This window comes from Cydia amplana, chromosome 14 (assembly GCF_948474715.1).
Source record: "Cydia amplana chromosome 14, ilCydAmpl1.1, whole genome shotgun sequence".
Taxonomy (NCBI): Eukaryota; Metazoa; Arthropoda; class Insecta; order Lepidoptera; family Tortricidae; genus Cydia; species Cydia amplana.
This window is the reverse complement of record NC_086082.1, coordinates 8,444,348-8,457,608: the sequence shown is the minus strand read 5'-3', so window position 1 is coordinate 8,457,608 and position 13,261 is coordinate 8,444,348. Positions and strand designations below refer to the sequence as shown.

Below are 13,261 nucleotides of genomic sequence, written 5' to 3'. Positions count from 1 at the left end.
TTGGTCTCAAAGTAAAAATTGGTCAGTATAATCCCAAAACCTCCCTGGCAACGGAAATGCAGTTATTTTTTAGCCACCCTGTATACAGGGTGGTCCAAACCTTGACGTGAAAAAAATTTTTTTAGAATCCTAGCTCGTCGTTGGTTATCAGAATATACCCCATGTATGTTAGCCGATGTTTAGTAGTTTTCGAGTTTAACTTTTAACTTTTGTTAAGAAATTCCGGGGTGAAGCTTTGCGTTACTTTTATGCCTTCTAATAATTGTTCGTGGTATTTGCACTGATAACATGAAATAGCGATGGGGAAGTGACCCCATAAAATAATAGTAGAAATAACAAAAGAGGATTTTTGTAATGAATTACTAATTTGGAAGCTTTCCACCTCAGTTCCTTTGGCCGGCGACTCTGACAAATTATGACTATTAAGTATCAGTTAATAAATAATTGCTGCACCCCGGAATTTCTCAACAAAAGTTAAAAGTAATAACAATAAAAATCATAATTCGAAAACTACGAAAAGTCATAACGTCTAACATACATATTCTGATAGCCCACAGCATGAGGAATCTAAAAAAAAATTTTGGACGGCAAGGTTTGGACCAACCTGTATAACACATGCCGTGCCAACATCTCGTTCTGTGATACTAGAATGCCGTGAAAAACCTGTGTCAGGTATTGAGGTATCCAGAGTTTCGGTGTGGGATCGGGAGAATTTAGTCCAATTCAATCCCACCAAAGCTCAATTTTGCGCGTTTACCGCTAAGAAAACCTCATTTTTCAAGGCACAACCCATCCCATGTCAGGGAGTATTGGGAGCCTCGGTGTTGACATCTCCATCAGTGAGATCCAATAATTTCGTAGCCGCCTTGCTGGGTAGGCTGCGCTCGTATCCAAAAAACTCGGTGTGCTCAATAAAGGGAGGCGATACTTTACTCTGGGGCAGACAGATCCATAGACGTACCCACGGTGGGGCAAGGTGGGGCAGTTGTCCCACCCTGGTCTCTGACCATAAGCTAAGAATCTCTGTTTCAACCGTACTCTGTTACAACGTCCCCAGCCTCCCCTACTTCTGCCCCACCCCTTAAAAAATGCTGCGTACGACCATGGACAGATCCCATACAAAGAGTACTGCTGTCACCTTTGGGCAGGAGCACCTAGATGCCACCTTGGTCCCTTCAAATCAGTCCAAAGGCGCGCTATGAATAGTCTACGATCCCAAACTTACAAGCGATATTGAATCTTCAAGTCTAAGGAGATCTCCAAAAAGAAGTGTATAAGTTTTAAAATGGTCGGCAACGCGCATTACCCGCCCCTGGACGTCCATAGGATGCGGTGACCGCTTACCATCAGGTGAGTCGTAAGCTTGTTAGCCACCGATGGACTAAAAAAACACTTATTTGTCTAAATCAAAAGTAAACTTTAATAAGTAAAAAGTAACCCTTTCGTTAGTTCATTTCGTTTGGGGGGGGGGGGGGGCGCAAATTTGGTGCCTGCCCCGGGCGCCATATCCTCTAGCTACGCCACTGCACTCTAAAAAATGAAGACCAACTAAGAGCAGTTTTCTCTTAGTTGACGTTAAGTTAATTATAACAATAACGATCTTATATAAATCAAAGAAACCTGATTACTTAAAACAATAAGTGTATCTGTGATTGAACTAATAAAGTAGGTATGTTATTAATCCTAACAATTGTATACTTTGCATCTATCATTAACTTGTTGGCATAATTATGTAACGTAGGTTGATTCAATCCTTAACAAATTAATTAAAACAGATAAATATGTTAATAGTTATGAACATTTTAATAGTTTATGTGATTATTTTCTCTTTGTTGATTTACATAAGACTTGGTATTTTAATCAACTAAACATATAATATTTAGAACAACGAAGATAAAACATTCAATCCCATTATGATCAAGTTATTGTATTAATTACGAAACTAATATTCTATTCTATTAAGAATTATTTGTTAAATCGATTTTCTTCATAATTAAATTAAATAATCAGTTAATCCGTTCAATCAAGAGATAAGTAGGGGGGCGCCGGTGCACCCGCGGTCCTCCCCGCCCGCGCCCCTGCGGCGCCTGTGACCGTGCGAGTGGGGAGTCAGTCTCAGCCTCGACGTTCAACATTCAACTACTTAGTCATTCAACTATGCGTCAACGAAATAAACTTTACTTGTGCCTTTATTTCACGGCAAGCCTGGAACAGTGAACGTGTTACCTTTGCTTTGTGTACCTAATGTATAATAGTGTATGTGCAACATGGAGCAAGTGCTAATCGCGGCGACGGGAATAAAAGGCGCGGGGACGGGCCGGGATGGTTATGTGGGAATAGGGACCCCAGGTCTACCCAGTAAAACCCCTGTTGGCCGCCTCAAGGCTTTAAGGCGAGGCACGGGAAACGATCGGGACCATGCTTCCGAAACCCCGCCAGCGGCTGTCCGAACTGCGGACTCGACTTCGGAGGAACTGTTTCCCTTTACTTCTCTAAGAGTGCGCCATTTTTTGCGTACGCCAAACGGTCATTATATTTGTAGCCCGTTTTAAATGTTAATTATAATATATATGTAAGGTATGTAAAAGAAAGTTCGATTTTTAAATGTAAAACGTTTAGTTTTCTAAATGTTTAGATGAATAAATAACATCTTATTATATATATATATATTTTTTGTTTTATTCATTTACCCCCTTTTCATAAAACTTTACTTTGTTAAATTTGAATCTCAATTGTTTAATCAGTTCAACTATGAAGCTTGTTGTTTGTTGTTGTGTTTTATTGTACTAGTACAATTGATGAAGAATGGTATATTGTACTAGACAAGCTTCATAGTTGAACTGATTAAACAATTGAGATTCAAATTTAACAATTTCTTAGTTCTGGCTAATAAGATGCATAAGTCGATGCAATCATGTTCTTAGTTGAACTTATTAGGGTCAAATAGTTGATACAGTAATTCTTCATGTTAACATTGATTTACATCTTAGTTGAAATGATTAAACAATTGAGATTCAAATTTAACAATATCTTAGTTCAGGCTAATAAGGTGCATTAGTCGATGTAATCATGTTCTTAGTTGAACTTATTTGGGTCAAATAGTTAATACAGTAATTCTTCATGTTAATATTGACCTACATCTTAGTTAAACTGACTTGTTTGTATTAGTTGGTACAGTAACTTATCATGACAATAATTATCAAGCCCTTACTTGATCTTGCTAGGATCAATTAGTTAGCATAATTATTTTTCGTGTAAATATTGAACAAGATCTTAATTGGTTCAGTTACATAGATATAGTAATAGCAATCAGAATTACCTTATTTGATGTGTCTAAGTTCTTGTTAGGCTCGTATGGAATCAAGATGCTTGATTACGACTATCAAGATATTGATAGGGCCAACCAAATTTTTTTTAGAGTGTGTATTCGACTATCAACAGACAATTTACCTACGCATTTGTAATTTTGGGTAAGATAAGACGAGGATTTTAATTAATACCATAGCGCACATTGATAATTAAAATTTAATCTGTTTAGTCACAATCTAAGGTACAACGTAATTATAATTACATTACCGCCGTATCCAATTTCATTAATTATTAATGCTATACTACGTGACATAGTTGTTAATATTTTAAAAGAACAATAATAACATAACAAATAAAAACCAGATTATCTAAAATTTCTAAGACCACGGGCGCAACAACGCATCCGAAATTTTAACATGTAGTTAGTAGGTAATATTTTAAAAAGGCACACCGTAAGTCGCCTATTTCCGGTAAAAAAAACCATGCAACAAGGCAGTAAAAATAGTTAAGTGATTTTTATAAAGTTGTCTTTAAGGTGCCGGGAGTTCAGTAATTTCTACCATTCGAAACATGATTTAAAGAACTTTCGCTCAATATAAATAAAAAGCACGAACATATATCTAATCGCACCATTGAAATTTTGTAACCATTTTTACACAAAAGCTATAAATATGAAAACTGCTTCTAAAACTCGTCGATTACTTTATTTTGATAATAATTATTAAAAAAATACAATTTAATAAAAATTATATCCGCGATCCCAGGCCACGCACGGCAGTCCGCTCATTGCTTAGCGAGCTGCGACCTGAACTCACGGCGCCTTAAGAGATTAGTAGCGGATGGACATGTGGTGGCATTATGGACAGAGTGGGGAATGCAGCCGCCTAATTGTCTTTTGAGTAGGTAATGTGATGATGACTGCGGTGATTCGGTGGAACTAATTCTACACTCGTACATATTAGACAAGAGTCAATTATCGAATATATGCGAGCCTGTAATTCCTGAATTTACAGAATTAAAAAGTAACTATTAAGTATGTATAATCGTTATAGCAGGCGTGTCTCACTCCGCGATTTCGTCGCTTTGCTACAGGTAGCTAAAAGTACATCCGTTCGGCCCCAATTTTGGGGAAAGCCATAAGCCGCGCGTGGCGCTGTCGCCACCTAGCGGCCATATCTGTGCTGATTGTAACAGACGCGTTTTGTTAGAGAGTGGGTCTTCTGTACTTAGTACTATTATTTATTCTGTGGTTATAGGTAATATTATTACATAAATGTGCCTAAATCAAGAAAACATTAGTCCAGGGTGTTTGCTGATTGTTCACTAATAGTCTCGATTTATTTCGCTGGTTTTGCGCGGTGACACAGTGCCTTATGTGAACCACTTCACTAATACTATGCTAATGTAATGTAATGTTGATAATACGAACAAACGACTGAGTAACAGATGAAAGATTTTTTATTTTTCTTATTTAATATGTTCGACACATTAGTAGGTATATTTACTACACTACATGGGGTGTTAAATAGTTCACTCTAACTTAATTTTTGCAATGTACGCGTACTTCCACTAATTATTTGTAACTTGTAAGTATAGCGTTATTCGAGCAATATGTACGTACATCTTAAATGTAAATGATGGTTTAGGTTAGAGGATATTAAATTAATAAGGAAACATGGTGTTAGTACTAGTTGGAAGCCACTTGTTCCTATAGGAAGACCTTATAGCCATAAGCCGCGCGTGGCGCTGTCGCCACCTAGCGGCCATATCTGTGCTGATTGTAACAGACGCGTTTTGTTAGAGAGTGGGTCTTCTGTACTTAGTACTATTATTTATTCTGTGGTTATAGGTAATATTATTACATAAATGTGCCTAAATCAAGAAAACATTAGTCCAGGGTGTTTGCTGATTGTTCACTAATAGTCTCGATTTATTTCGCTGGTTTTGCGCGGTGACACAGTGCCTTATGTGAACCACTTCACTAATACTATGCTAATGTAATGTAATGTTGATAATACGAACAAACGACTGAGTAACAGATGAAAGATTTTTTATTTTTCTTATTTAATATGTTCGACACATTAGTAGGTATATTTACTACACTACATGGGGTGTTAAATAGTTCACTCTAACTTAATTTTTGCAATGTACGCGTACTTCCACTAATTATTTGTAACTTGTAAGTATAGCGTTATTCGAGCAATATGTACGTACATCTTAAATGTAAATGATGGTTTAGGTTAGAGGATATTAAATTAATAAGGAAACATGGTGTTAGTACTAGTTGGAAGCCACTTGTTCCTATAGGAAGACCTTATATATATCATTTGTTTATAGTTATACTATTTTAGCAATTATTTCGTCGTTATCTAGCATGAACCGGGCGATAGGCATGGCGTAACCCGTGAATTTCATAGCGTAACCTTTTTAAACTATGGCCTACTACAATTACTGTGAAAAATAGGTTTAATAGGTGGTATAAAATAGGATGGGCCCCTAATTTGAGAAGTGGATCTATATTACATGTTCAATAAATAATGTCGGCACCGTAAAGAGCGTCCGCTAGCTAGCGCGGGTGCACGCACGCGGGTGCTATTGTAGGTAAAACCCGTCACGCGCGTCCGCGCCACTCTACGGATACTATAGTTAGCGGTGCTCATACTCATACTATTTTTCGTTAACCCGCTCCGTGTACCCGCGCCAGCAAGCGGACGCTCTTACACATGTTAAGTCAACCATTTTGCCATGTTGATGTTTGGATAGGATGTTAGTATAGACTATTCAGTGTTAATTAGAAATGCAAAAAAATATGCTACCAATATAATTATGTAGGTATCACATGCTAAATTGCGCGCGCGAATTACTCGAAATCGGGGGCTGAGGAAGTACGTGGAAGAGAGGGGAGGGGTAGGGCAGTTTGTTTTGATTCCTACCTCGCGCAAGGATTGTAACGAATTGGTATCATATTTTCTGTTTCTGAAAATAAAAGAAAACATATTTTAAAAGTGAGAAGGGAAGGCTTATTATTTCATAATTACTAAGCTAGGTGTTATATTGCAAGCTACTTTTTAAGTGAAATGTGTCATGACTTTAAAGTCAATGAGAACTGGACAGGTTCCTAATAATTTCAAGAATCTCTCTTCTCTTGGAGCCAGGGGAGATCTTTACTGTCATGTTACACATGCCGATATGGCCATTTCTGTGGGCACATTCAGCCAGCCTCTCTGTGTTGCAAATCACGTGAATTCCGCAGTCATAGCCATTGCTTTGCTGGAGGCATTCCTTGTCTACAAAGTTTATTGAACCTACAACAAACAAAATAAATTAGAAAAAAAATAGTTGCAATGTATAAAAATATAATTTAAAAAAAATATTCTTACATCACATGTGGTATCATTAAAAAACCAAATGAAATAATATTATTACACTTACCTGTAGGTGAAAAATATGATATTAAATGACTGGCAAACTCCCATGCCACATTGTGATTGCTCCCTGATGACGAGTCCAAATGGTAAAAACAGCTCTCTGGCTTTGAGTACACTAAGAGGCTCCAGTGTGAGCCTCCTGCCATGTCCGGCAAATTATTGTCATTTAGCGCAAAGAATACAAACTTCTTCCTATTTATACCAAGTGGTTCCAAAAAAGTATTGATTTCATCTGTTCCAACCATTTTTATACATTGTGTCACTTCCGGAGTTACAAATAGTAACTCATCGTTGTTAGTGAATAATACTCTTTCTAGATATTCAAAGTAAAATGATATTATTGTGTCATTGAGCCAATATGGCCCGTCCAGAAGATCGACATCTGACTGATGGAGAAGAACTTCATGGAAACTCAGTACTACCGTCGCTTGAGCCATTTCTAATGGCTTAGATTTTATTTACTTCTTCAGTTATAGCTAATAAGGAAAACAAAACAAATATAAAAACACCGAAGTGAGTTACAAAAATAAATAGACAGTTAATTATAATTTAAAAAATGTGAATACGTACATAAAAATATTAAGATAGGTACCTATAGTATTATTTTGGACACTTACCTAGAAGTTGAATCTCAGATTGGCATAATTGATCAGGCAATGTGCAGTCTTCTACACAATTTTGTCACCAATAAAAATATAAATTACAATATCTCTAAAGGAGAGTTTGTCTAATTAATGTAAAGATTTTGTATTTTAGCACTATTATTTGATATTCTAGCATTATCTTAAATCCACACACATTCTTCTTTTTCCCTTCAAGCTGAAACTGTCTGATACAGCTTAGAGTTAATGTTAGTATTTCTTAACACTATTGCAATATCAACCTTAACACTTGAACGTAGCGTATTTATCACGAAAAATAGAAATCCAGTATTTATATCGTGAAAAGTAGCGTGAGTGGCAGATATTTTTGTATTCAGGGAAACGTCAAATTGACAGACTAGATGATTGCCACAAATAAAAAACCAAAAAACGCCTAATTTCCAATTTTCCACACACATCATTGTTTATGGTTTGAATTTGCATAAATAAGGACGAAAAAACTATACTCATCCTTTTCTTTTGGGTGCCTGTACCAGTGTAAGACAATGATACTATGATTCTCTTTGTCTATGTTTGAAATGAGACAGTCCTTTGACAAACCATAGCCATATATTTTATTTTATAAGGTACTTTAGTATTAAGTTACGTTAAGTATTATTTACGTTAAATAAACACATTGTTTCATTTAAATAAATTAATTGAAATTAAATAGCCACATTATATTTACTGCCATCTTTCGACAAAAGATTTAACTGTTAGAAGGCCATTCGACTTTGATCTTTATTCTTTCACTGATAGTGTTAATATGTTAAATTAACGCCATCTACTCGACAGTAGGCCAAATTTATGGCGCCATCGCTCGAAAAGATATTGCAATCAATTTACTGTGGCTAAATAATTTACTTTATTACTATTTTAAATTCTCTTTGGTATAGGCACAGACTTAAATATACCATAGATAAAGCAAATATCACGATTTGTATTGAAACTCTCATATATATATTATACTACTCTTTGATTGAAACCAAGCGTGCCGACATAGGGTTGCGTTATTTGTATCCCTTTCTCAGACCTGTTAAATAATGATAGTGAAGCAGATGTGAAGCAGCTCAATTTACCACGAATTGAACTTGAATGTCGGTACTCTCTTCCATCCTTCTGTATTACATAAATTTAGGGATTCATTTATTAGGAAATCAACAAAAGGGAAAATAAAGCGAACAATTTTTTATTAATAAAATAAAATAAATAATTTAACAATGTCTAATCTCTTGTAGGTACATAATACAAATGAAAAGCTATTTGGTGAACACTATTAATAATTTATTAACATTTAAATCACACTCACAAGTACCTACCTAAAAATTGTGAATAACATCTTAAGTTAGCGCGGTGATCATCTCAGAACAACACCTATTCTTAATAAATAAATATCTGATCACATAATTACAAGTATACCTTAGGTATGATGACATGAAATAGGTAACTATTGTGCAATAACATTGCAAATACATTAGTTAAATGATACTGATTGGGCTATGAACAGAAGGAGATTCCAGTAACATAATGGAAAATGCTTCTGATTCTGTTATTTTCCTAATCATTTGTTTGATTACTTAGTCGCGCTCTTGAGGTACGCAATGAGGTCCCCGCGTTCGTTGGGCTTCTTCAGACCGGCGAACACCATTTTGGTTCCGGGGATATATTTCTTGGGGTTTTCCAGGTATTCAAACAGGGTGTCCTCATTCCAGGTGATACCTGCAATTTAAATGATGCTTATTTATAAAAGGTACTTATACTATAGACTGCATCTTATAAAATGCCTCCCAAATATTTAAGGAGCATACATTTTCAAAAGACAAGGTATTTTAAAGTAAATGTTTTAATAGATTTTTCTAGCTTTATAAGAGATTAAATATGAAATAATTTTCTTTATTTTAAATTTTTTGCTTTATAACTAAAACTTTTTCTATGCATGAAATAATTAAACATGAACTTTGCACGTCTATTGCGTAAGACCACACGTCATCAATATGTTCACACACGTGCACTGACAATCCAACCTCTAGACTGAGCTTAGGCCAATTATTTCATGAAACCGATGCTGCCAAAAATACGGGGGTGCGGGGGGACGAGGTGAGCGAATCCTGTGCCGTGATTGGTCCGTTCAAAGACACGGACCAATCACGGCACGGGATTGACTCGAAGATGGAGTAACGCTACCGTATGTGTGGCAGAGGGGGTAGCGCGACTATGCTATGTCTAGAGGTTGGATTGTCTGTGCACACGTGGTACTTATCGATAAGCTCGAGCCAAAGCGTGATAATTTACTAGCCACTACAAGGTTTTCCACTCCGACACACATTATATTCCAATGTTTAATTTACAGCTTTATCAGTCTAGCAACCTTATCAACTGAATGGACGTCACTTGTAATATGATTAATAAACTTTGTTATCATCATCATGCTTATCTTAAGACAAGTTGACATAGTGATCTTGAATTTAATAAGGTCAACTGAGGTTCATCCATTCAGACATAGGTAATATTCATGATATGAAATTTGCCAGATTTTTAATCCTCAATTCTCTCAATTGTGACATTTCCCATTAGCATGGAGAATATTCTCGTCCAAGAACATTTTCCTTACAAAACTGACAACATTATCTAGAACTTAACAACTACAATTGACTGCCACGCTTAAGGTTCCGTCACACAGGCGCGTTTTCAGGGCGGCGCGCGAGTGTTTTATATGTTTAAGCGGCGCGCCCCGCTCACGCCCTGCCCGGAAAACGCGCCTGTGTGACGAAGCCTTTATGCCAAGTTTGTGATTTGCTTATGTTTGTAATTTCATTTTGTTTCAAACTTACCCTTGGCCTTGTTGGCGTCTGAGTATGAGAATCCGGCGGCCTGTCCAGTCTTGCGTCCGAAGAAGCCGTGGAGGTTCGGGCCTACTTTGTGTTTGCCGCCAGCCTCTACCTGAATTTACAGAATAAAGAAGTTAATAAATGTGAAGTAGTTAGAGTATTATTCAAACAGTAGCCTCTCATTTTTGCCGCAGTCAAAATAAAGAAGAATATACTTTAATCAATATATTTTAGTTGAAATAATGTATTTTCTACGCTGTGTATTACTAATTCTGAAAGTTCTGAAACCATGATGAGTGACATCAATGTCAAGTTCACAATTAAATACTTTCTGCTGTCAGGTTGCAAAAGAGTTTGCTAACATTCAAATAGTAGCAACTTTGGTTGCAACTTTAAACATATATGTAGATATAAACCAGTTGACGGTTGTGTGACTGAGAAAATTAGTAAAGTTTAAAAGATAACAATGAAAGACTAAGAGGAAAGTGTTTATTTGTGTCATGTTAGTGTATTTAAACTATTTAAAGTTATAACATTACAAGTATTTGTTGTAGCTATGGTAAGTTAAATCTTTGTTTCCTATTTACAATAAGCCAAATGGGCCTTTGCTGGTTAACAATTGGGTGCTATTGGTAGATGCAATAAGAAAATTAAAAGTTTGGGATACTTGAAAATGGTAACTGCATGACAAGGTCTAAATGTACCCTCCTTAAATTTTACCACTATCACATTAGGTTATGCTGAGCCACTATTTTTTCCTATAAGTTTGTAGCTAGGCTAAACAGTAAAAACTTACTGTGTGGCACTGTGCGCATCTCTGCACAAAGATCTTCTTGCCATTCTCAGCGTTTCCTGCAGGTACGCCCATTTTTCCTGAAATACCAAGTAAAAAAATAATTAAGTGAGATTAAAAACCGAAGCTTTGTCAACTACAATAGGACTTCAGTAGATTGAAATAATGACTCTTTGTAGTTAACTGACAGTATCATTTCAATTAGTTCAATTAGCCCAATTTTACAATATTTCTTTAACCATTATTAGCACTGATAACATACTAAACCTTACTGAGTAACAGGATTAGGATTGACAATGGTGAATTAAATATATTGCTGTTATAGGTGTACCATCATTTAACTATGGCGGTTGGTAAGATGTTATTATGGTAAACTACGAGTAAGTTTTTCCATGTGTGTGCCCAAAAATTATTTATTTGGAAAGAATAGTGTCAGATTAGTTTCTCTTATTACTAGACTGGATTCAGATGGATTCAGATTCAAATTTTCTATGGGACAATATCCCTTCACGCCTTAATTTTTCAAATTTGCCGCCTTTTTCTACTGACAAGATCTGCTTGACCATCTATATAATATTATAGTTAGTATTACACTTAAAGAAAACAATCCACCATTCTTCAGTCATGACTAAAGAGTACATATACCTAGTTCAGCCTTGATAGGTTACAAATAAATCTGGTTACAACCGCTCATATCTGCACTATATCCACACACAATGATTAAAACCAGAATACAAAACTAGGCAAAAACAAGAAATGAAACAACCAAGCTCACAATAAAAGCACTATAGGTATTCTTCATATGAATAACCTTAAGTTATCAATTTCCTGATTATATGTATTTCCTTAAGAAAAATCAATGGATAATAACTTCTGTTGCGTAAATGACCATGGCTTTATGTAACGAAGGTTAGATAATTGGGATTTCCACTGTACATTTTCAGTTTTAAGGAAAAACTATATTTATATGTATATGGTATGCATGATGAAATGTTGTGAGATATACTCAAGTTTGTTTGTGGAATTAAGAGTTTACAGCTAAATAATTTTCAACCTGCTTAATTAGATAACACTGACTAGTGGTATTTTTTACAAATGGGTCAGGATCAATGTCACGCGTCTTTGGAAGTCCAAGGCACAAGGTGTCGTAATGTCACAATTACGTAAGCAACTAAAGTTTTAAATACGCTCAAACTAATAAGAAATTAGATCAGTGTAGTAACAATTAAGACGAAAATAGTACTTTCACATGTATTTTAAGCCAGGATTTCGGAAAAACACAACTATAAAATAGTTTTAGGTTAGGGCGATGATTCATTGATTGCCGCGAAACACTTCCAATATGCATATCACAGAATAAACACTTAAATGTATGTAATATAATTAAATTCATAAATTATATCAGTACTCACTTTATGAAGTTGGGGAGATATAGAACTACACGAACACGGGCGAGTCAATTTTCTCAACTGGCTAGTGTTCCGTTTGCCGTTCGTGGCGCTGTGATCACACGACAAAAACGAGGTCTGTCGACAATAAGTAAGCGAACGCAATTTTGCTGCTCGTGGAAGTTCGCATACACGTGGGTGCTGGGTGCGCAGAAACGACCTATATCTGCATCTCTTTCGAACGTCAATCAATGACGTCACAAAAAATAAATTTGTTTGAAATCATGAACTAATCGCTAATAAAGAGTGTTCTTTAATATTTTTTCCAGAAGTTATATTTTATTTCACATTACCTGCTAGTGAATACAATAATTCTAGATGTTATTGGTGTTTTATAATTTAACGCTGACAATACTCAACAAAATGGGCTCTTACTGTAGTTTTAGGTGTTAACAACAGATGGCGGTAAGAGTAACGTTTCTCACGTTTTATCAAGTGTGTATCTGGGGGCACGGCAGTGGCCCCGCCAAGACGAGCAAAGCGAAGCGCAAGGGCACTACCTACCTTTCTCGAAGCGCTTCGTCGTTTTTTTGAGACCTCATAACTTGTGTTTGGATTAGTATTACCAGATTTTATTTGACTTCCCCTGTTAGTGTGGTTAGTGTGGGCCAAATCTTGGAAACCAAAATTTGACCCACTACCACCCACTACCCGGTTGAGCTGAAATTTTGCATAGGTACATACATAGGATGTAAGTAAATAAATCGGATGACAAGACAATGCAAAATTTTGGTGACAGGAGCCATGGAGCTGATCTGATGAGGTAAAGTCAACAATGAAACTTTACTGAACGGGCCAGAGTGGGGCCTGGCGT

The 13,261-nt window shown here is 36.1% G+C and overlaps 2 protein-coding genes across 2 annotated transcripts; both read right to left on the bottom strand.

Moving 5' to 3' along the window:
* Nucleotides 1-6,313: 6,313 nt before the first annotated feature.
* LOC134654068 (sentrin-specific protease 8) lies at nt 6,314-7,637 on the bottom strand. Its single transcript, XM_063509482.1, has 3 exons — nt 7,355-7,637; nt 6,742-7,213; nt 6,314-6,614 (listed from the first exon to the last, which is right to left on the bottom strand). Exons 2-3 carry the CDS (start codon nt 7,172-7,174, stop codon nt 6,406-6,408), a joined length of 642 nt encoding a protein of 213 aa, XP_063365552.1. The 5' UTR covers nt 7,175-7,213; nt 7,355-7,637; the 3' UTR covers nt 6,314-6,405.
* Nucleotides 7,638-8,789: 1,152 nt separating this feature from the next.
* LOC134654067 (cytochrome c-2) lies at nt 8,790-12,537 on the bottom strand. The gene is made up of 4 exons (XM_063509481.1): nt 12,412-12,537; nt 11,003-11,079; nt 10,210-10,318; nt 8,790-9,097 (listed from the first exon to the last, which is right to left on the bottom strand). The coding sequence occupies exons 2-4, from the start codon at nt 11,072-11,074 to the stop codon at nt 8,952-8,954; spliced, it is 327 nt and encodes a 108-aa protein (XP_063365551.1). The 5' UTR covers nt 11,075-11,079; nt 12,412-12,537; the 3' UTR covers nt 8,790-8,951.
* Between the last annotated feature and the right edge of the window lie 724 nt (nt 12,538-13,261).

What these genes read in the sequence shown, in the direction of transcription:
- LOC134654067 (XM_063509481.1), bottom strand. Translation starts at nt 11,074, where the DNA reads ATGGGCGTACCTGCAGGAAACGCTGAGAATGGCAAGAAGATCTTTGTG. An exon ending in GATGCGCACAGTGCCACACA is followed by an intron (nt 10,319 to 11,002) that starts GTAAGTTTTTAC and finishes CTGTAAATTCAG; the next exon opens with GTAGAGGCTGGCGGCAAACA. An exon ending in AGACGCCAACAAGGCCAAGG is followed by an intron (nt 9,098 to 10,209) that starts GTAAGTTTGAAA and finishes TTTAAATTGCAG; the next exon opens with GTATCACCTGGAATGAGGAC.
- LOC134654068 (XM_063509482.1), bottom strand. Translation starts at nt 7,174, where the DNA reads ATGGCTCAAGCGACGGTAGTACTGAGTTTCCATGAAGTTCTTCTCCAT. An exon ending in ATCATATTTTTCACCTACAG is followed by an intron (nt 6,615 to 6,741) that starts GTAAGTGTAATA and finishes TGTTTGTTGTAG; the next exon opens with GTTCAATAAACTTTGTAGAC.